Here is a 21,798-nt window from a genome sequence, read left to right on the forward strand (position 1 = left end):
GTGTGTACACACATACACCCACGCACACCCACAGCCCTGCCCACACAGGGGTGCATACACACACCCACCCACCCACGCACACCCACAGCCCTGCCCACACAGGGGTGTACACACATGCACCCACTTGCACACCCACAGCCCTGCCCACACGGGTGTGTACACACATACACCCGTGTGCACACCCACAGCCGTGCCCACACAGGGGTGTGTACACACATACACCCGTGTGCACAACCACAGCCCTGCCCACACAGGGGTGCGTACACACACCCACCCATCCACGCACACCCACAGCCGTGCCCACACAGGGTCGTGCCCACACAGAAGGGTGGATTATGTTACAGATCCATGTCCCTGGGTTTGCAAACACCCCCCAAAGTGCTCCGCCCGTGGAGAGCGAGATGCTGGACGTGGTGCTCGGCTGGGTCTCTGGGTCCTGAGCAAGGCTTGCCCGGTATTGATGGCATTCAGCACTCGCCTGGGCCATGCATCCTGGCTCAGGAGAAGACACAGTAAATGGCCCTAGGGGGCGCTGGGGGCTTCACCCTCTTCTGCAGCTCTGTCGCCGGCTCCTCACGCGCTGGGATCCACACGCCCCCCTTGGGAAGGAACTTGGCCAGCCAGAGGCCTCTGCAGCAGGACAGGATGGTGGAGGAGGACGAGCCAGATGGGGCGGGACTCCTGGGGAGGGAACAAGGGTGGATCTCACTAGATCTGCCCGACACGTGCTACGGGCGGTGTTTAGTTTTCCCTTCTACCTCCCCCAACTGCCCCCATTCCCAGAGCCCCTTTCCTGGGCCCAAACTGAAGGGGAGCTTGCAGGGGAAAGGGCAGCGAGTGCGGGAAAAGCCAAGGGCAAGTTCTGAGCCCAGCCTGTGTTACAGCAACTGGCAGCTTCACCCTCCCATCCAAGCCATGGCCGGCCGCAGGGACCTTACGAGACTCCCTGGCCCTTCCCACTGTCCTGCCCTTGCAGCAGCAGAGGAGGCCCAGGCTGGGAACCCTGTCAGTAGCACAGTTCTGGGAGGGCAGAGCGATGCCCTTGCATTTCAACCCCCCTGGGAAGGTGTGGGAATGACCCGGTACCATCACCTGGCTACTGCGCCAGGAATTACAAACTTTGCTTCTTTTTCTGTCCGTGACGCGGACCCTGGGCCTTAGAGAGGTGCCAAATACCATCCTCCCCCTTTGCAGCCTGTGCTTTGCCCTATAGCATAGACTGGGGGGAGAGACAGAGCCGATTTCTTCCACCCATTCAGGTCATGCTCAATAGTCTCCTTCTCCCAGGCTGGACACTTTGGGGAATGTCTCCTGCAGCTACTGCCAATGTCCTCTCCCATGCGTCTGCCAGGCTCTGGGTGAGAGACTGCATCGGGAAGGGAGAGAGAGAACGGAAGGCTGGGAAGGAGGAAGCCAGCAATGAAAGATGGACAGAAAATTGCTGGAAATTTATTTTGGGTAAGATCCAGCAAAGCCCACAGGCAGAAACGGCAGAGCTGGAATTGGCTTCCTGCCAGAGACGTCTCCTGCGTTACTGAGCTTTGAGCTGCTTGCTGGGCTCCGGGTGACTCCCTCGAGCCGGTTGCTCCCAGAGCACTCAAGGCTGTGCTCCCTCTCTAGGGCTGAGGTGCTGAGCGGGACCCAGCAGAGCTTTCGAGCGGTCAGCAGAGGGCCCCACTCCTGTCGGAGGTGGGAATCGGCTGGAGGGGCTGAGCAGAGACCTCAGGAACTACCCAGCTGGCCGCCTGGCTGGAGCGGGGGGTTGGCGATTTGCAGCACCGTGTCACCGCTGTGCGTGGGCCCCAGGGCGCGTGTGGCCTTGCCACGCTAAAGCTACACTCAGGTAACCGTCCCCACACATCCAGCAGCGGGTCAGTGATTCCCCAGGACCCCTGCTGACTGGCGGGCCTGGTGCCAAAGCCCGACGAGCCTCGGGCACTGCACTGTCCCAGCCTGCCCGGCGTGCGAGCGCAGGGAGGGAGCCCGTCCCCCGGCACAGTGTGACCATGGCCAAGGTTACAAGGGCCCGGTGTGGAGCCAGCAGAACAAGTGTATCTGGCTCTCAGCAGACAGGGGACCCTGATGTTTGCCCTGCGACACAGTCAATAAAGCAGAGGCCGCATTATCAGCAGGCGGTATGTGTGGGCCAGCAGCAGAGGTGACCGTGACCTTCGCTGCCTAAGCCCTGCCCAGCTTTTCCAATGGAGGGTAAATAAAGCCTCCTGCTGCAAATATCTAGTTTTCCATGCGTGACTCAGACCCGCTTTCCGTGGAGTTTAGCGGCATCATCAGACACAGAACCACAGGGGCCAGCTGTAAAACCCTCACCCTACGGCAGGGGAGCACGGGAGATGGGCTAACAGAGGCATACTGCAGCAGCAAGCCGGCTGCGCTGGCGCTGTTCCTACAGCAATTGCGCCAGAGCTTTTGGGCTGAAATGGGCTGGGACAAAGGCAATCATCCCAAGTGCTCCAGTAATGTGATTTCCTAATGCAGCCACCTCTGGGGTAGACGGTGCCAGTTCACATTATCGGTTCCCATGGGGGTTAGCCCAGGAAATGAGGCAGAATAGCCTGGTGCAGGCCAATTGGAAAGTCAGTTGGAAGTAATCAACTGGCTGGAAATTGCTGAAGACTCTTCCAGCGCAGGCGGGAGTTACAGGTTTGTCAGTGGCTGAGAGGGGCAGCTGCGCTCTGGTGTCGTTTGCAAATAGATCCGCTCTAGGCCTGTTACCGTGAGATGGAAGGACATGAAACTCATTCATCTGGTCTGTCAATCAGTTCCACCCAGTGCCGATCCACACTAGCCCGTCCACCGAGACGTGCCAGGAACAGAACTCCAGGAGGAAGGGACCTGTGCTCTCCTCCCCTTTCACATGCAGAGCCGAGCCCGCCAGCCCCAGACTCAACACAGCTTAGTGCCTCTCTCTTTAGTGGGATTTCCTCTCCTGCTCTCTTACGCCCGGGGCTGAGCCTGGCCCGACTAGCCCCGGCACTCAGAGCAGTGGGGTCTGCTGGGGCGGTGGGGGGAAGGTAGGAAATGAACTGAAAGCATATGGGGGAGAGCGTTCGCCTGTCCCAAGCTCCCCCACTGTGCATCACTGTCCCGGTACTCACCCAGTGGCCCCACCTCTGCCTTTAGGCTTCCCCCAGTGGCAAATCTAACTGTGACCTTCTAACGTTTGTCCTCGGTGGCTTTTGGAGGAGGGCAGCCAGGAATCAAAGGCTGAGAGTGCGCGTCCCAGAGCGGAACCCACTGCGGCGGGCTGGCCAAGACTCAGGGGAAAACGCCAGAGCTGGAGAGGATTAAATTAAAGACAAAAAAAAAATCACTCAGTGCAGCTCAGTGTTCCGCTACGGCTCCGGGCTGCTGCCTGTTACTCTCATGTGTCTCTGCTGCACCAGACCCAGCAGTGCCCCCGGCAGTGCACCCGACGCTCTGGTTTGCATCACCTGGCGCCGGGAATGAGCGGAGCAGGCTGGAGAGGAACCAGGATGACAGTGACCGCTGGGCCCCATTTGTGGCCGGTAATGTGGTTATTTCCCCAGGGAAGGAGCATTTCTCTTCCCGTCTCACAGGTCACCACATCTCACAGAGTGCCCCGAGCCGAGCATGCTGGCCTGGCCTGGCCTGCCGCAGGGGTCTGACTGTGTGCTGGCAGGTGTGGGAGGGTGGCATTTGCTACCTAGCTTCTCTCTCATTCAAACCTTTTATACATTTTTAACCTCGCTAATATCCCTGGGGATGTCCCACGAGCGACAGAAATGTCCAGCCCTTGTCCGAGGCTGCTAAGCTTTCACCTCGCTGGATTCTAGTGGCAGTGAGTTCCAAGTGAATTCCAAGCTGTGCAAACGGAGCAGTGTTTCCTCTGGCCAGTTTTAAATGAGCTCCCTTTCCTTTCCCCAGGGTTTGGAGAGAGGGTGAGGGGAAAGTCTCTCCTCTGTCCCATTCATCATTTTCCCCTTCTAGTTAACTCCTCTCTAGCCAGTCCCAATCCTTTCCATCTCTTCTCCTGGAAATCTCCCCAGGATTCTAATGATTTGTGTCACCTCCTTTTCTCTCTGTTTGCAAATGGAGTGGCCAGGTTTGAACTCCCTGTCCCCGGTGGTGGCATCCCATTGAACGACATCATTGTCTGAGAACATTTGCAGTATTTGCTGATCCAGTCTCTGTCTCTGCCCTGCCGAAGGGTAATGGGCCGGATTTCCAGCAGTGCCCGGCTCGCACAATTGGGACTGATTTTCCAGGGAGCCGATCCCACTCGGGCACTTCACTGAACACATCAGATTGTACAAAGAACTCAGCCCAGCAGCTCCAATCAGCCGAGCTCCTTTGAAACCTGGCCTCTTACTTAGGTGCCAGACTGGGAGGTGTGGGGGAAAAAGGGGTCTCTCCTATTTAGGGAGGTTCACAGATGTTGGTCTCTCCAGCTAACGCTCGGCTGTGAGAAAGAACCCAGCAGACTGCAGGGGAGTGCGCTATGCACAGGGCAAAATGAAGCCATCTAGTTTGGACCAATCCTGTTTTCTGTATTTCAGCGTTCAGATAAATAGGACGATTAGCTCCCCAGTCCGGTCCCAGTTAGAACAGACCAGCTGCGGCTCTAAGATCAGGGGAAAGTGGCCCCTTTGCTAACACCGCACTCTGCTCTCTGCTGCACCCAAGCGAAGAACATAAGAACGGCCACACTGGGTCAGACCAAAGGTCCATCTAGCCCAGTATCCTGTCTGCCGACAGTGGCCAGTGCCAGGTGCCCCAGAGGGAATGAACAGAACAGGGAATCACCAGGTGATCCATCCCGTCGCCCATTCCCAGCGTCTGGCAAACAGAGGCCAGGGACCCCATCCCTGCCCATCCTGGCTAACAGCCATTGATGGACCCATCCTCCAGGAATTTATCTAGTTCTTGAATTTATCTATGCCACTGAAGTCAGCAGAGTTGCATCTATTTAGACCAGTGGTCTCCAAACTGTGGGGTGCGCCCTCCGAGGGGGGTGTGGTGGGGCCCAGGCCAGCCCCTATGGGGGTGGGGAGGGAGCACCACCCAGCCCCGCTCTGCCCCCAGCTCTGGTCTGGCTCCTGTCCTGCCTCCATCCCCGGCTGCAGCTTCAGCTCACAGCCTTGGCTCCTGGCTCCCACCACAGCTCCCAAACATGCTCCTGACCACAAGTCCCACGTGGTGCGGACAGTTTCCATTATGGGTGAGGGAAGGGCATGGCAGAAGTTTGGGGAGCACTGTTCAGACCATTGGTGACCATTCAGAGTGACCCTGGGGTTGCAGCTGCCGGGGCTTTCGCGTGCAGTCGCCAGCGGAGGCTGTGCTTTCTAGATCAAGACGTTACCAGTTGGCTTTTGACCGTCCATGCAATACAGAAGGAGTGGGGAGGGTGCCTGCCGGGGGTGCTGGTCCCTGCTTTGCACCCATCACCTAGGCAGCCCACAGAGATAGGGAGACGTTTGCAGCGTTCAAGCTCTGCTGGAGCATCTTCCCCTTGGTGCAGGGGGCGCCGCTGTCCGTCTCCATGGAATTCCCTCCCTTGGGAATGAGGTGGCTCCCAGGCCTAGGATGGAAGGACCCACATGCCCTTCGAATGGGCCACCAGGGCAGCTACAAACTGGCCCTCTCTGCAGCCTCCTGCTAGGAGACCACGGCTCCTTGGGGCTCCCGTGCTCACCGGTCACTATTTGTGGCATTTGGTGCAATTTGCCAGCCTACTGCTGGGTTTTCTTTTGATCCTTGGTTCACCCCACTTAGCCCCCAGGCCTGCTAGAGATGGGACCGCATTGAGGGAGGGGCCACACGCTGCTGCGACAGACTGTGCCGGGAAGCTGGGTGTGTATGAAAACCCTTGGTTTTCACACCTCAACTGCTAGAACAGGGCCTCATCCTCCCTGATTGATCTAACCTCGTTATCTCTAGCTTGCTTATATAAACCTGCCCCTGGAAATTTCCACTACTTGCATCCGAAGAAGTGGGTATTCACCCACGAAAGCTCATGCTGCAAAACGTCTTTTAGTCTATAAGGTGCCACAGGATTCTTTGCTGCTTTTACAGAACCAGACTAACACGGCTACCCCTCTGATAATAATTAACAACTCTACCGCGCCATGACCCGGCTGGAGCCGAGCTCACACCCAGCCCTTGCAGCGCGAGGCAGGAAGCCTGGGACTGCTGCTGCCTCACTGAAATTTACCCAGGTGCTGAGCTCAGGTCTCAGAGCCAGTCAGGCTATTGCTACGCCCTCCACAGCAGCTCCCTGTGCAAATACACCAGCACTATCCATTCCCCGGCTCTCCGGCCGCTCCAGTTAGCAGGAACCGACCTGCTCCCAGCCGGCAGGAGCTTTTCCTAGCCTAGTAACATGCCCTGAGAAGTGCGCCCCTGCCAATCTCACGCCATGGGGAGAGCGGAGTTCACTTGGGTTTCTTCATCCCTGCCCTCCCCTTTTGGCTGGAAAATCGGGATTACTGGCGTCCCAGCACCTTTTCTTTCAGCAATCCCTTTGCTGCGCTTCTGCCTACAACTGGGGCTAGTTCCCATCACGCCCAGGCCAAATGCCGGCTAGGGGAATGCACGTGTAATCGAAACGAGTGCGCACTCGCTCGCTCTGTGTAAACAGGCGTAAGCCTGTGTGTTAAACCTGGTACCTTCATTTCCAAAAGAAAATGGGGCCAGAATTTTCCAGTCCTGATCCCTTTTCAGATCTGTTTGTAGCCATCCAGCCCCGACAGCTTCCTGGCAGCCAAGCCTCCCAGCTACGCGAGCAGGAGTGAAAACTCCTCCCAATCCTGCTCCAAGAGAATTCAACAACGGAAAAGCTTCAAATCCTATTTCCCTTTGTGGTGAGATCGACTTGGTCTCCTGGAATGAAGGGTCGAGAGATGCTGACTAGCTCTCCCTCTTCCACCCTTCTCGCTCGCTGCCAATACCTTAGTGCACAATGCAGAGCCATGAATGCAGAGGGACCCAGGCAGACCTGCCTCCACGGCCCGAGCAGGGCCACTAGGCCAGACAGAGGGCGGCTGGGACCCGGTATCTGCGAAGGAGACAGGCAGGAGTAGGGGAAATGGGAGTTGGCTGCTCCCACTGCTTTCAAAAGGCCAAGGAAATGAGCGAGCCTTGACCTCTCTCCTCCAGCTCCTCCTCGGAGGCGACTTCCCAATAGCCAGCTGCGGGTGGAAGGACCTCCCTTCCCCCCGGCTGCAAGGTCAGTGGCTCTCTGCCCTGCCTTCCCTCTCCTCTTCTCAGCACCGCAGAGGGCTCTGCCCAAATGGTACCAAGAAGAAGCACCGATCAAAGTTACAATTAACGAGCAAATTACAAATAAACAGAGTGCTCCTTGAGGGTCCTCTCCCAGCTCCCTTTGGGCACGCCTGGGGGAAGCACCGGCCCTCACCAGAACCAGCCCTGTCAAGCGGGTCAGGCTGCAGAACTTGGAGACCCAGTGCAGATCCCTCCTCCCGACGGCTAAAGGTTGAGCTGGCTGCAGCCTTTCTCTGGAGCCTGAATCAGCTGGGGCCAGAGGCGAGCACAGACTCACTGGGCTGAGCCTGGCGGTGGGAAGGGGATGTCCTACAATCACAGCACATGCAGGAGGCCCTGGGGCTCTCTGCAATGAGGAGCTGATGCTTGGACCAGCTACTCCTCCAGGGTCTCTGCTAGGCCACCACGCTGGGTCCAGCCTTTTGTACCTCAATGGGGGTTTGGGGGCATGGGTGGGGCACTTTGGGACGCGGGTGAGCAGCACCATTCCCGGCAGGGCACCGGCGTGATACTCTCCAGCCACGGGGTAGGAAACCTGCTTCTCCACCACCAGTGTCAGCCAGGATAAAGCCAAGAATCGGCCCTTTGTTGGCGCTCCCGGGGAAGGCGGCGGGGAGAGAGTACACGCTATCTGCTGGGTGGAACATTTCTGAGCCACTTCTAGGGGTCAGCTGACAGGCCTGCAAGGAGCAGGAATCACTCGCAGTGAGGAAGAAAAAAATGCAGCTTGTTTTCCTTTCTCTTTCACGGGTGTGGGAGGATTGGCGCTCCCTCCCTCCTTAGACTCTCCTCCCCGGGCTCTGGGGAACAGGCAGGGCCTGGCTCAGAGCTCACACCCGTGGCTCTGTCCAGCACCTTGGTGAAGCCTCGCAAGGTAATCTGCCCTAGCCTCTCCTGGGTGCAGAAACCGCAGGACTTTCCAGCTGCCCCAGCCCCTCCCTCCCACTGCTCATCCGGCTCAGCATGGAATGGAAGTGATGGTGGTCAGCGTGTGGGACGGGGCTCTGAGTCGGAGATGCTGAGGAATGGCCTAATTTGCATGCACATTTGCATATTAACCACAAGAAGAGCCAGTGCACCCCCCCTTAAGTTTAGCTTGTACCTGACTCTTGGAAACGTGAGCAGAACTTGCTTGCTGGTTGAATTCGCCAGAAACAGAAACCTGCACGTGGAGCACTGGGGTTTAGTAGCTACACCCAGATGGGCTTGCGGCTACAGCAGCTCACAGGAAACACCTCCTGTCTACTCTGAAAGGTTTCTAATCAAGGTTTCTGCATCAGGACTGGAACACTGGAACACACTATAGAGGGAAACAGAAGGACCTCCATGACTTTAAGATTAAGATAGATTTTTAGATAAGTATATGGAGGAGAGATGATGAGGAGATAATAATATAGTTCAATTAGTCAAAAAGGTGCCAAACTGGTAAAATGGTACAATGATATGATGATATTATATTTTTCTTTTTTTTTTCAGAGATGTATGGAGATGAGTCGTGAGCATGCTCGGGCCGCCATATTTTGAATTTGGAAGGAATTTCCTTTCCAGGGTAGATTGGCAGTGGCCTGGAGCTTTTTTTTCCTCCTCCCTCTGGGGCAGGGGGGGTGGGCTAAAAGAGTGAGAGTAGATGAGCTTATGGTCTGCATCTTGCAGGAGGTCAGACTAGATGATCATAATGGTCCCTTCTGATCTTGAATTTTATGATTCTATGATTCTATACTCTGATGCACTACAGCTGCTGTAGCATTTGAAGGTAGCCAGACACGAACATGCAGAGGATCCCCTCCCCCCCGCCCCATGAGGCTCATTCAGAATGTCGGTAAAGTGCCTCGTGACCCTCCAGTGGACGGCACTGAAATGTGCAAATGGACTTTTTACTGGTGGGCACCTTAGCTGGCAGGTGCTATGGTTGCCTCTCGTATTATTAGCATCGGCCGCTGGGGAACATTGGCACGTGGTGTCATTGGAAGGCTGAGGGAGCTCCTGGCCCTGCTTGCAGGCAGGGGGGCTGGGTGGCCCGATTCCAGCAGCAGACAGCCGGGGTGGAAAGACGCAGTGTCAAGCAAGGTGGGGGGGAGTTGTGCTTCTCTGTTTCAGGGAGCAGCCTGTTTCCTCGCTCTCTGTTTTGGGGTTCGCGAGTGCAGTGTCACATTGCAACCTCTCTGCGAGGCTGTTCTATGTCTGAGCTCACTTCTTTATACATACGCTGTGAACATGCCAGCTTCAGCCCTGCCCTGCAGGGTAGGGACTCGCATGGCCGTGCTCTGGGCTCCCAGTGTTGCGGCTCAGGAGAACGCATGGGGCGCCCTGTGCTGTAGAAAAATCCAATTCTCTCCCAACCCTTGTCCCAGGATTGAAGGAGGTGCTGCAGGATGTCTCTGCCCCGGAGAGACACTCTCCCTCTATCCCATTGCGCTGCTCAAGGGACCAATGTTTGTGCTCTAACGGCAGCAGTAGATGCTGCTGCCACTGCTGCTTTAAGATGCAGAGCATGACGAGAGCTGCAATGTACCAGTGGCAACAGACAAAAGGGCTGCAAGGGAACACGCAGCCAGCTGTCCCCGCCACTGGAGCTAAACACGGCTCTCGAGCTAATCCAGGCTAGTTCCTATTAGCCCCCATCCTCCCCGTCTTCTCCAGCCTATTGTCCAACTTCACAGGCTTACGGGAAGGGGCAGAGGGACTGAAGGGGACCTTTCACATTTGCTCTTGTAACAAACTGGCTATCACCACTGCCCTCTGGTGGGTGGAATCGGAACTGCCCAGCTGTGTGTCCATGGCCCTATACTCACACTACAAAGGGACTATTCTCTTGTCACTCACGTGCTAGCAGAGCAAGGGGAAGTGAGCTCTATCCCTGCTGCTACCTGGGCCATATTGTGCAAGACCAAGGTGACCAGAGATATTACAATAGCATCCAAGCTCGCTGGGTGCGTGTCCTGTGCCTTGGGCAGAATCAAGCCTAAGCCCAGAACTAATTTGGACACAAAGCTGAAGCCATGTGATGTCCCTGTCCCTGCTCTCCCCTGCCCCATCCCGGACCTCCCCACCAAACCAACTCGGGGGAGCAGCATTACCTTTCCGTGGCTTCTTGAGTGACTGAGTTCTCCTTCCCATTCCGCACCTGCATCCTCAGAGGCTTTTCTTCCTGCATGCACCGTGCTTGCTTGTGGGCTCTCGCCCTGGAGTGGGGCAGATGTGTGGAGAGGGGGGCAGTGCTCCTGGAGAGGGGCCCCACCCTTCGACAGTGGAACAGGCGCTGGTAGGCTGTCCGGAAGTCCCTGTTCAGAGCAGCGTACAGGATGGGGTTCAGGGCTGAGTTGACATAGCCCAGCCATAAAACTATGGACTGGGACGTATCATCCACCTCGTCCCCCTTCATCCCTCGGTAAGTGAACACTGTGAAATAAGGGAACCAGCAGATGATGAAAGCCCCCAGCACGGCTGCTAGCGTCACTGTGGCCTTGTGCTCTTTCACAGTGAGCAGCGCAGGGCTGGTGGCCTTGCAGCAGGTGGCATGGCTGATCCTCTTGGCCTGCTCCCTGGCTATTCGGAAGATGCGGTAGTACGTGATGCACATAACGACCAAGGGAAGGTAGAAGGTGAGCAAGGCATCCACCAGCCCATACTCGGGGTTGACCGCCAGCTTGCACACCAAGCTGTTGTTCAAGCCCGTGTTCTGCACGCCGGTGCCATTGGTGTTCCAGCCCAGGTGGATAGGCAGGAAGGAGACCATCAGCGAGACCACCCATATGACGAACATGGCCACGGCCACCCGCAGAGGGGTGACCAGCTGGGTGTAGCGGAGCGGGGCTGTGATGGCGTAGTACCGGTCTATGCTGATCATGAAGAGGTTGAGGATGGAGGCCGTGCACAGCATGACGTCCAGGCTGATGTAGATGTTGCACAAGGTGGGGCCGAAGTGCCACTCGCGCGTGAGCTCGTAGATGGCGGAGAAGGGCAGCACCAGGAGGCCCAGCAGCAGGTCGGTGATGGCCAAGGAGACGATGAAGCAGTTTGTCAGGCTGCGGAGCTTGCGGTTGAAGGAGACAGCCAGGCAGACAACCACGTTGCCGCAGATGGTGACCACAATGAGCACGGTGAGCACGATCCCAATTAGCACCGTTTGTGGTTTGCAGCCCATGCCTTTCGGAGCAGCTGTGCTGTTCTGACATGGACTCATGGCAAGGAGACGCGGGCAATCAGTCCTCTCCCGTCTGGGTCCCCATGACGGCCCAGCTCTGTCTGAGCTCTGCAGCTGCTTGGAGAGAGGGTCCTGCTGGAGCCCACAACGAATGTCCCCAGGGCCCTACTCAAACCAGCCTCACACTTGGGCAGAGAGATTTGTGTTCACTTGTTTGCTCTTTGGCTCCGTAAAGGTGCCAGGAACCAGTCGGGGACTCTGCCCCCAGAGCTAGGAGAGGACGTGGGCTCTACGCAGAAATAACGCCCATAGATCACTCCCATGTATCGGCACCAGCTGGGGATCAGTACGTTAGCCGCCAGGTGCCTCTCTGGCAGCCGCCTTTCAGTCTCAATCTCTCCCTCTTCCTCGCTCTTCTCCTCCTCTCTGAGAAATTAAGAGGGGCTGTGTCGCGTAGGGTCTCAACCATGCCTGGCTCCGTCCACATGGTCAGGCTGGGGAAGGTAGAGAGGGAGATTCTGCTACATCATTCCTTCTGGTTGGTCCGTGCCTCAGGCCCGGAGCTGCAGCCACCGCTCACCGCTCGGACTCTGGAAGGAAAGGACAAGGATCAGGCCTGCAGCCAGTGCGACGGGGACGCGGCCGAGGGGCTGCTGCAGAAAGCAGCAATGGCTACTTGGGGGTTCCAGCCACCCCAGGAACATCACTGGCTGAGCCAACTCCAAGGGATTGCTCTGCTCGCCTGTCCCTCTCGGGGACTCGGATCAACGCGGTGTTTCCCAATCCCCTTGAGAAGGGAGGGACGGACCAGAAACCAAACCCGCACCTCCCGCCGCCCGCTGCCAGTGCTCACTTATGCTGCTGTCAGCTGCCATGATCTGAAGTCAGTGGAGCTGCCCTGGTATCAAATCAGCGTAAGACAGGGGAGACTCAGGCCTTGTGGCTGGACTCCAGATCCCAGATCTTGCTCTCCGCCCTACAGAGCACTAAATGGCAGGTGTCCAGGCCGGCAGCAGAACGGACCTTTGGGCCAGGAGAAGGCTGGTCTTCGCTCTCGCTTTGCTCTGAGCAAGGAAGTTCATCCTTAAGAAGCCAGGATGTTGCCCCTGGCTGGTTCTTTGAACCATCACCACCCAGTAGCTTCTCTGCACCCCCTCAAGCCATGAGCTGGTAGCTGGGAGCGCCTGGCCCAGCATCTCTCTTTAACGGAAAACAATTCTCTCTCTGAGCTGCATCTACTTCTGGGAAGGAGACAGGCACATCAGCGCCCGCGCTCCCAAGGACCCGTCTCAGAGAAGGAAACTGGAACCTTTCTGTTCATTCTTCAGGCCACTGCTTATGCTTGCAGCTGTCTCCCTCTCCAGTACTGCTCCCAAGCAGGCCCTTCTGCAAAGCCTTTCAGCAGCGACTCCTATAGACGCCCGGGCACCGCCCTCCAACACACACACACCCCTGCGGCCCTGCATGTGCCCCTCCACTGGTCTGTCCGGATCGGAACAATAACGTCCCTTGGGGGAGGCGCCTCCATTCTTTATTGGCACTATTCCCCGTGCCTTGCCAGCACGCCGTGCATACCAGTAACAATCCGCTTCCCTTTTTAACAAGTGAAATGACTCTGCCCTTCCCCTGCAGGGCTCAGTCAGTATGAATAATAAGTGTAAACTTAAAAAACAAATTGGATTTCCTGCAAACCTAATTAACCCTGTCAACTAACTCTTCCCTTGAGACTCACCCTGAGTGAATGGACTCGTGCAGTGCAAGGTGGCTCCTGGCTGTGGGATAGTCTGCACCTCAGGGGTTCGTTACCTGCAGCGGGGGTAGCCAAGTGCTTATTTTCAGTTGTGTGTGTGACTGTACTGCATGGAGAAGCTGCACCATGCTGGCAAAGGACTCCTGGTGTTCAGGGACCAGAAGTGAAGCTGCAAAAATCATGAGGTTGGCTTAAAAATGCTAAATCTGCGGGTTCTTTCTGTTTGCTTCCTGCCTTTAGGGGTCATGTTTTCAAGCTTTCCTCCGAGAACACTAGGGCAAGAAATGTCCTTCGTTAAAAATGAAAGCTGAAATTCTCCCTCCAGCCCATGACTCCAGCAGCTGGGGTTTTAAGAGAAACACCAGGTATTGGAAGAGTTGGCCACACTGCCTCTGACTCGGACAGTGCTCCCCAACCTCGGCTTGCAGCACCCACTAGCTGGATCATGAGCTCTCTTGAGCAAAGACTAACCATCCGCATTCACCTCCCCCCAAATACGACCAGATAGCATAGTGCCAGCTACACAGGTGTGAAACAGGCTATTGAAATCAGTGAAGTTACAAGAGTGTATCACCTGTGACGACAAGAGCAGAACCAAGCCCCACAGTTTATGATCATGTTAATGCCGCAGTAGCAGCACATCATTAGAGACGACTGTAACATCTTTTAATGAGAGTCATGTGCTTTTGTGATATGGTCCAGTGAAGTCCTGCCAGTGAAATGAGTCAAGTCTCTTCCAAACAGTTTCTGAAACTCTTTTATGATTAAAAAGCAAACAAGAGAATTACACTCGGAAAGCTCATTTCTACTGGCGTGTGGCTATTTTATAAATAACTCAAGAGTCCTGTCTGAGCTCAGAAATACCATTACCACGAAAAGGAAACAATGTCTTCCCCGCGCTGTCTCATGCAGTGAAACGGAAAACCACCTTGCTCTGACTGAACTGCCCCTGGGGGAAGCCGGTAGTACGGGTCTGCGCTTGTGTCCTTCACCGGGAGGGCAGAAATAGGTAGGGTAAAGATAACACTAATAAACTCCAAGAACACAAAAGAGTGCTTGGCAGCCGATCCTCATGGGATTTGTCTCCAAAGCACTTTGAAACTCAAGCTAATGGACCTTTGCAATCCCCTGAGTGGCAGGCAAGCAGCATTAATTATCCTCTCTGGGAAGGGGAAACTGAGGCACGGAGGCAGGCAGCAGCTCCCATTTGTCCAAGGCCACAGAGGAAGTCAGAATCAGGATTAGAACTCAGGACTTTCCAGTTTCCAGCCCTAGGATTCACCTATTTCCCTCCCTCCCAGGAAACTGTTTGTATCACTGAGTATTTAGGAGAGTGGCTCTCAACCTTTCCTGTACCCCTTTCATGAGGCTGATCTGTCTTGCGTGTACCCAAATTTCACCTCACTTCAAAACTACTTGCTTACAGAAACAGACATAGAAATACCAACGTGTCACAGAATGCTAGTACTAACAACGTGCTGACTTTCTCATTTCACCACATAAAAATAAAATAAATCCACTGGGATATAAATATTGTACTTACACGTCAGTGTGTACAGAGCAGTATAAACAGGTCATTGTCTGTATGAAATGTTAGTTTGTACTGACTTTGCTAGTGCTTTTTCTGTAGCCTGTTGGAAAACTAGACACATCTCTAGCTGAGTTGATGTACCCCCGGAAGACATCTGCGTACCCCCAGGGGTCTGTGTACCCCTTTTTGAGATCCGCTGATTTAAGAGAAAGCGAACGTGTGATTTCGCACGTTGAGCAGTGACTCCCTTTCCTCAAGGCTTTTCAGACGGACTGGGTCTGAAGAGGACAATACACCCTTCTTCCTTCTCTCCCCAGATGCGTGTGTTCCACATGGGGCCTGCAGAGACTTCCACCTGCCGACAGACTGAGAGGCCTAGGCCTGGGTAACTCCACTGAGGCGGACAGAGTTACCTAGTGTAAGTGAGAAGAGGCTCTCTGCAATCCAGGCACCTGCAGAGACCAGAGAAGCCTTGGCACCAGAACCCCCAGCTACCAGAGAAGCCTTGGAAGTTACTGCAGAGAAGAAGCAAGAGCAGTAACTCCAGGTGTTTAAATGCACCAGATCAGGGAGATGATGGAGGTAAATTTTCATGCTCCAATTCACTCTCTGTGCCAGGAAAAACAAAACAGATCCGATTAAAATGTAAGATTCATAAAGAGATGCTTTATAGCATTGGCAGTAGGTCAAAAATACTAGAGCCAAGCACAGGGCGGGGTTTGAGAGATAAGATGAGTAAATCATTCACAGATTTCCTGGTGCTGCATGATGGAAAAATGGAGGTCGAAGCAACGAGCTCTGGGCTAGGGTGTACATAGGGTGAGTGTGCTGCACCTGCGGCCCAGCTCGGAGCGGCCCCGATCCCAATCTCCCCAGGGGAACTATCTGGCTGTGGGGAAGATGTGGAAGGGAAGAGTCTGTAGACGTCTGAGAACATGATGAATGGGCCCGCGTGGCACACGAGTGGGAGCTCAGTGCACCGAGCGAACCTGGGGGTGGAGATTAGTCCTTTCATCCCAGAGACACACCGGGGCATGGCAGCAACATCCTCAGCCCTTGGGCTGGGGGAAGAGCATCTCTGATCATTTTTCAGCAGCTGTACTGGTGAGTGAACAATATTCCTCATCGCAGCTTCTGCAGAACCTGCCACTCCCAAGAGTTTTATGGATGTTGATACACAGCTATACATAGTGACCACTTCACCGGCCACTGAAAAGCAGCTTACTCTGGGTTGGAACGCTGCAGCTTTTTAACAGCGCACAGCAACAGCATCCAGTAAGTTTAAGGCAGGAAGCAAAGAACACTTAATAACAAGCTACTTGCTGATTGGTGGGAGGAGGAGGGCGGCTTGCCCCCACAGAATGGTATTTCCAAGGAAAAGGATGGTTTTCCCCACTACCAACAACAAAGTGGCAGTGGCAGGATAAGTCAAATTCAGTGCAATGCACTGAAACAGCATGTGCATGTGTCACACACTGTTATCCACTAGAGGATAACACCCGACTACTGCTAGCAGCTAGCAGAATTACTCCTTCAGCTCAAGCAGGAGAGGGTGGTGCTGAAGGGACTGAGTTCAAACCCTGCGCCTTCATTACATCAGTGCCCTGAAGACAACTGACAAGGACCAGTTAGACTCTGAATATCCAAGAGGCCTGTAATTCGTTCAGCAATGTGGGGAAGTCTATGAATCCAGCCCAGGCCTGGGGAGGCTAGATTAGGCTGGCACGGCGTAACCTCCTCCTCCCCAGACCAACGCTTCAGCTCCACTCGCCCTAAAGCTGCAGCTCCATGGATGTATGGGCTGCTGACCTGGCTGTTAGCATCGCTGAACGGGTTCATCTCTGGTGCTTTGCTAGTTAGTTCAGATTACATCCCAGAAGGTGAGGCTCCTTGCTTTGTTCATTACATTCCTGCATCAGAGTGGGAGCAGAATGCATTTCACAATGCAACCAGAAAGGAGCTGGGTCTCTAACCTAGGGGAAGCCAATTACCCTCTCTGCTATATGAGAACCTCAAAGGGCCAATGTGCCCGCTAAGCATGCAAAGTTCAGGGCTCTTGCTGCTCGCAGTAGGGATGGGGTAGAAAGCACCTCTGCCAGGCACACTGCTGGCGGCCTCCGGCGGGCACAATGAGTGCAGGGGCAGCTGGGCTGCTCTGTGGAAAGGCACTGGACTCACTGCCAAGCCTTGGATTGCACCCAGCCCCAGCACAGAGGCGCCAGAGGAAGGGAAGGCTCCATCCACACTGCGCCATGAGCCCAGGCAGGCCTGCAGCAGGAACCCTAATCTCTTCCGTAGGGCAATTTCCTGAGAATGGGCTCCCTGGCAGAACAACGGGGAGTGTCTCTGCTCTGGGCGGGCTCCTGGTTGTTTCCCACCCCAGCGACACTGGGAAACACAGAGCTGAAGACAAGAAAAGGGAGACCCTGGAATTCAGCTGGTGTCCCAGGAAAGCGGTGGGGTTTGGGCCATGGATATTTTCATTTCAACCTTCCTCTGCATCCGTGCAGAACCTACTGATCTCCTGGCTCGAAGCTGAGAAGCCGAGCTGCCAGCACCGGGCTTTCATCTCCTCAATTCAAAAGGCCCAGCAAAGACCAGGCAGCTCGAGCTGTGGGCGTTTGCAGGATTCAGCTGCTTGGAGCGGTGAACCCCAGAGAGGAAAGCCAGCACAGCAGAGGCAGCCTCTACCCCTCCCTGCTGTGCGATCACCCTGTAGCTGTTCCCCAGGACTCTCCCTTTGATCCAGGACAAGCCACTGAACACTCCCCGCCCTGTGCACACAGGGGGGCTTTATGGAGGATGGGGGCAAGGAGAAAAGAATGTGGCTGAGGCTGCCAAATGGGAATTGCTTACAACACACGCACAGCCACTAAGTCAGGTACCATTTGTGTAAGCGGGGGATGGTCCCGCTATTGTGGGGAACTTTCCTGGCTCAGACGCTACCATCTGAGTCCTCGCTCCCACGCCCTTTACCCCGAGCCCTGCCTGACCTCAAGGGCTCCCCTTCCTCGTAACCCCAACAAGGCTGGGCCCAGGATTCCTGGGGGGCTCGACCCCCAACCTTGTCGTGGTCACTGATGGCAGGGGCGAGGGTGTCCCCACTCCGGGGGGCTCTCTCCGCACTGGACACTTCCCTGACCCACTGATCACTCCATACAGTTCTAAGCAAATACAATTTATTAAACAGCCACCAATTAAAAAAAAATAAGGAAAAATAGGGAGGTTAAAGGAAAACCCGTCACCCTGCTCTGTGGCACGGGGATGGCACGGCCAGCGTCACGGGGATGTCAGGGCAGTTCACAATCTGTTCCTCACACGTCCCAGGCCCCTGTCCAGGCCCTGGCTGTGCTGCAGGGACGCTGCGGGTCGGACACTTGCTCTGGCGGTGGCCACACGCCCTCAGGCTCTAGGTGGCAGGACTCTCCTTCCCAGCGTCGCCCCCGCCCTGTCAGGGTTACGACCCCCACAAGTCTGGCCTGCAGGGCCTCTTGACTGGGGGCCTCTCCCTGCGCTGGGTCCGCTGCCCAGGGTCCCCCTCGCTCTCCCCAGCTGCTCACTGCACCCGGCTCCAGACTGCTCCAGCGCCAGCCCCAGCCCCACTCTGCCTCAGCACGGCTGCTGCTGCTGCTCTGCCTCCAGCCCCCTGGGCTGCTTCTCTGGCCCTGGCTGCTACAGGTCCGCTCTGTGGGCTGCTTCTGTAACTCTGCTCCCAACTCTGACCTGCTCCCTGGGCTGCTTCTCTGGCCCTGGTTGCTGTAGCTTTGCTCCCAGGGCAGGTCTGCTCTGTGGGCTGCTTCTGTGACTCTGCTCCCAGCTCTGACCTGCTTCCTGGGCTGCTTGTCTGGCCGGCACAGCCCTGCTCCCCAGCTCAGCCCCACTCTGTCTGACCCAGGCAATTCCAGCTCACAAGGAGGACAAGACCCCCCTGGCCTCCTGACTCCTTGATTAGCCTGCCCGCCCTGTCAATCAGGCTGACCTGGAGCGTTGGCACCTCCCCATTGTTCCTGGGGACTGTCAGTCTCAGGGTCCTGATTTCCCCTCGACCCCTCCCATTTCTTTTGGTGCTGGGAGCTAGCAACCCCACACTGAGCGTTAGTGAGGGGGCAATGGTCCCCTTACATTTGCATGGTTTGGAGGTGGAGAGGGAGCCTTGGTTTCCGAATGCATTGGGCTCCCTTAGGGAAAACTTTTCAGAGCAGCAGCAGGGGCTTGGCAAATACTCCAGCTCATTCAGTTGCGCCAGGCTAATGGTTGGCCGTTGCCAGATCAGGAATGGTGAATTGCCCGGCGGGATCAAACTTCAAGCACGATGTGTAGCCCCCTCCTGGGAGATGGTTCGTCCCTGGGGCAGAGACCTGCGGGGTTGGTCTTTGGTTTTGCACTTTGCCAGCTGCACGTTTTTAAGCCTGGGTCATTAACCGTTGGCACAATGGAGAGCCCTGGTGATACTCCCTCCCTGGAGCTCTGTAACTCCCTTTCTAATAGACCGGCTCTGCTTAGCCAGAAATGATTGGGCTGGTGGCAGGAATCCAGGGGTGAGGTTCCCTGGCCCGTGCCCTGTGGGAGTTCAGACTGGCTAATCACAACGGTCCCTTCGGGCCTTAAAGACTGAACTGACCCCAGAGCGGTGACTTTCTGTGGGTCTAACAGGAACCCTTTGACAGCACAGCTTCCAGCTTCCCGACCAACAGGGGCGGCTCCAGGCCCCAGCACGCCAAGCGCGTGCTTGGGGCGGCATGCCGCGGGGGGCGCTCTGCCGGTCGCTGGGAGGGCGGCAGGCAGCTCCGGTGGATCTCTCGCAGGCATCCCTGCGGAGGGTCCGCTGGTCCCGTGACTTTGCTGGAGCATCCACAAGCGTGCCTGCGGGAAGTCCACCGGAGCCGCGGGACCGGCAACTGGCAGAGCGCCCCCCGCGGCGTGCCACCGTGTTTGGGGCGGCGAAATGGCTAGAGCCGCCCCTGCCGACCAAACCCTTTGTCCTTCTCAAATCTGAACAAGACTTAAACTTACTAACACCAAGGGAGCTGAGAGAGGATGTCAGCAAATCCAAAATCTCACGTGGCTGGGGTGGAAACTGCTATCTCCAGCTGCTGGTCAATGGCACAGGGTCACCTCCATTCTGAGCCCTGCTTCACACATTCTCAACGGCCCCAAACCGGGACCTTTTGGCAGAAATCCGCCAGAGGGGCTTTGTCAGGGGACAGCCCCCCTCGCTTCCCCTGCTGGCCCGTGTCTCCCCATCACTCCTCAGTGCAACTGTCCTGCACCCACCCATGGGACACTGCGCAGCCCCCAGCCCCACCACAACCCAGCTCCCCGCGGCTCACTCCCCTCCATGTCCCTTCTGCAGGGCCACTCACCCACCTGTGCTCTCTGTGCAGTGGCTGCCTGGTGAGCTGGGGGAAAGGAAGGTGGAGCAAGTGAGGATGAGGAGGGAGATGTGGGGGATGATCCGGGACACACTGGAATCTCCCCCGAGCACCTGCACAGCTGCAATACACCCCATCACGTGTCTCCCCCCCCCAGCTCTGTGCCCCAAAGGCAGGGCCACACCCATGGCCCCCAGAGGCACTGCAGGGAGCCAGGGCTAGTGCAGGGTGGGGTGCTCAGACAATCACAACACGGCAAAGAAAAGCAGAAACAAAACTCTGCCCCATTCCTGTGTGTGTTCTGTGGGGAGCAGAAGCGGCTGGTGGCTTGGAGCTGCTCCCCGCCCCCAGGGACCCCGGCAGTGGCCAGGGGAGGTCAGCAGAGCGGGTGGACATGACGCTTCTTTCACCTAAGGGTTGTTGTGGGCACCCTGGCCTTGGCATAACGCTCTAGGGGAGGTGGGTCCCTGCTGGGGGGAGGGGCTCAGCGGGGGGCCAGGGGACCCCAAAGCCCTGGGCTGAAAACACGGCCAAGCGTCGGTTCGAGCCCCGAGGGCGCCTGTGCCCGGGGCAGTATCGGGTTGTGTGGAAAATGCTGCTGTGACCAGTGGGGAGACTCGGCGGGGGGGAGCGGGGCTAATCTCGCTTCATGGGCACATCTAAGCCCAGCCCTAAACTGATGCCGCCGTACCCCATGGCAACCCCCCAGGGCCAGGTCGGGGAGCCTGGCTGCATGGAGGGCGGCGGGGGCAAGGCCACTGTCCCGCCTGCCCCGCCGCGGGGTCCGGTCTCTGGGAAGTCAGAGGCGGCGGTGCCCGGGGTGCCGAGCGCCAGGCTCTGCTGGGCTGATCCTCCAGGCGAGGGGACAGAGCAGGTGCGGGCCCCCCGGCTGCGGGGTGCGGGCTCCCCGCCCCAGCCGGGGGCTTTGGCCGGCCCCTGCGGGATGGGCTCGGGGGGCGAACGGGACCGAGCCCGGCCCCCGCTGCAGCGCGCATCGCCCCGCGGACACCCTACCTGGCTGCCCGCGGAGCCGGGGCGCTGCTGGCCGGAGCGGGGCGCGGAGCTCGCCGGGCTCGCTGCTCCGCCGCGGGTTTGAACTAAGCGCAGCGAGCCGCGCTCCGCCGGGAGCCACGGGGAGCCGGGCGCCTTCCCCGCCCACGTGACGGGGGAGAGGGGCCGGCCGGAGCCTCCGCCAGTGAGAGCAGCGCCCGTCGCCGGCCGATCTCCAAGCGCTGGGCAGGCGGGTCCCTCTCGGGGCCAGAGGTCTGGGGCCGCTAGGGCCAAAGCACAGAGCTCCCGGGGCCCCTGGCGCACGTGGGCCCGGCTGAGCTGCGGCTCTGGGCCAGGTCTCAGCGGGTCACCCCTCCTCCGGGCCAGCTGAGGGAGCGGGATAATAGCCTACTACTGCTGAGAGCTGAAGCAATTCCTCCTGGGGTGCAAGCGGGAGAGGGGCTGAACCCATGGGGGAGGGGGCAGTAGGGTTGGCAGTGCTTGGGGGGGGGGGAAAGGTGTGTGATGTGCCCGGAAAGTGTTAGGGTGATTAGTGCCTAATCCTCAAATGCAGCCCCTTTGCCTGGCCCTTCCTCTGCCTTTTCCCCAGGCCTGGCATCTTGACTCGGGTTTCCTGGAGAAATAGACTATCAATCCCGATGCAGAAGTGTCACCTGCAAAGCCCCCCATGCTGGGGGTTAGCACACTGAAATCAAGCCCATTGTAGGCAGCCCGGGGGTGCTAAGAC

At 57.0% G+C, this 21,798-nt stretch overlaps 1 protein-coding gene across 6 annotated transcripts; it reads right to left on the minus strand.

The window, feature by feature from the left end:
• Window positions 1-107: 107 nt before the first annotated feature.
• On the minus strand, window positions 108-21,201 carry HRH2 (histamine receptor H2). Of its 6 annotated transcripts, none has more exons than XR_005584163.1 (5): window positions 21,075-21,201; window positions 10,341-11,997; window positions 8,366-8,510; window positions 3,117-3,295; window positions 546-681 (listed from the first exon to the last, which is right to left on the minus strand). XR_005584163.1 is itself a non-coding variant. In XM_039486706.1 (3 exons), the coding sequence occupies exons 2-3, from the start codon at window positions 11,444-11,446 to the stop codon at window positions 498-500; spliced, it is 1,290 nt and encodes a 429-aa protein (XP_039342640.1). In that variant the 5' UTR covers window positions 11,447-11,997; window positions 21,075-21,201; the 3' UTR covers window positions 108-497. The 6 variants fall into 6 exon arrangements, 2 of the variants coding, with proteins under 2 accessions (XP_039342640.1, XP_039342641.1); XR_005584164.1 differs by lacking the exon at window positions 546-681 and adding an exon at window positions 2,045-2,726; XR_005584166.1 differs by lacking the exon at window positions 8,366-8,510.
• Window positions 21,202-21,798: the final 597 nt, after the last annotated feature.

The sequence above is a fragment of the Mauremys reevesii genome, linkage group 8 (genome assembly GCF_016161935.1).
Source record: "Mauremys reevesii isolate NIE-2019 linkage group 8, ASM1616193v1, whole genome shotgun sequence".
Taxonomy (NCBI): domain Eukaryota; kingdom Metazoa; phylum Chordata; order Testudines; family Geoemydidae; genus Mauremys; species Mauremys reevesii.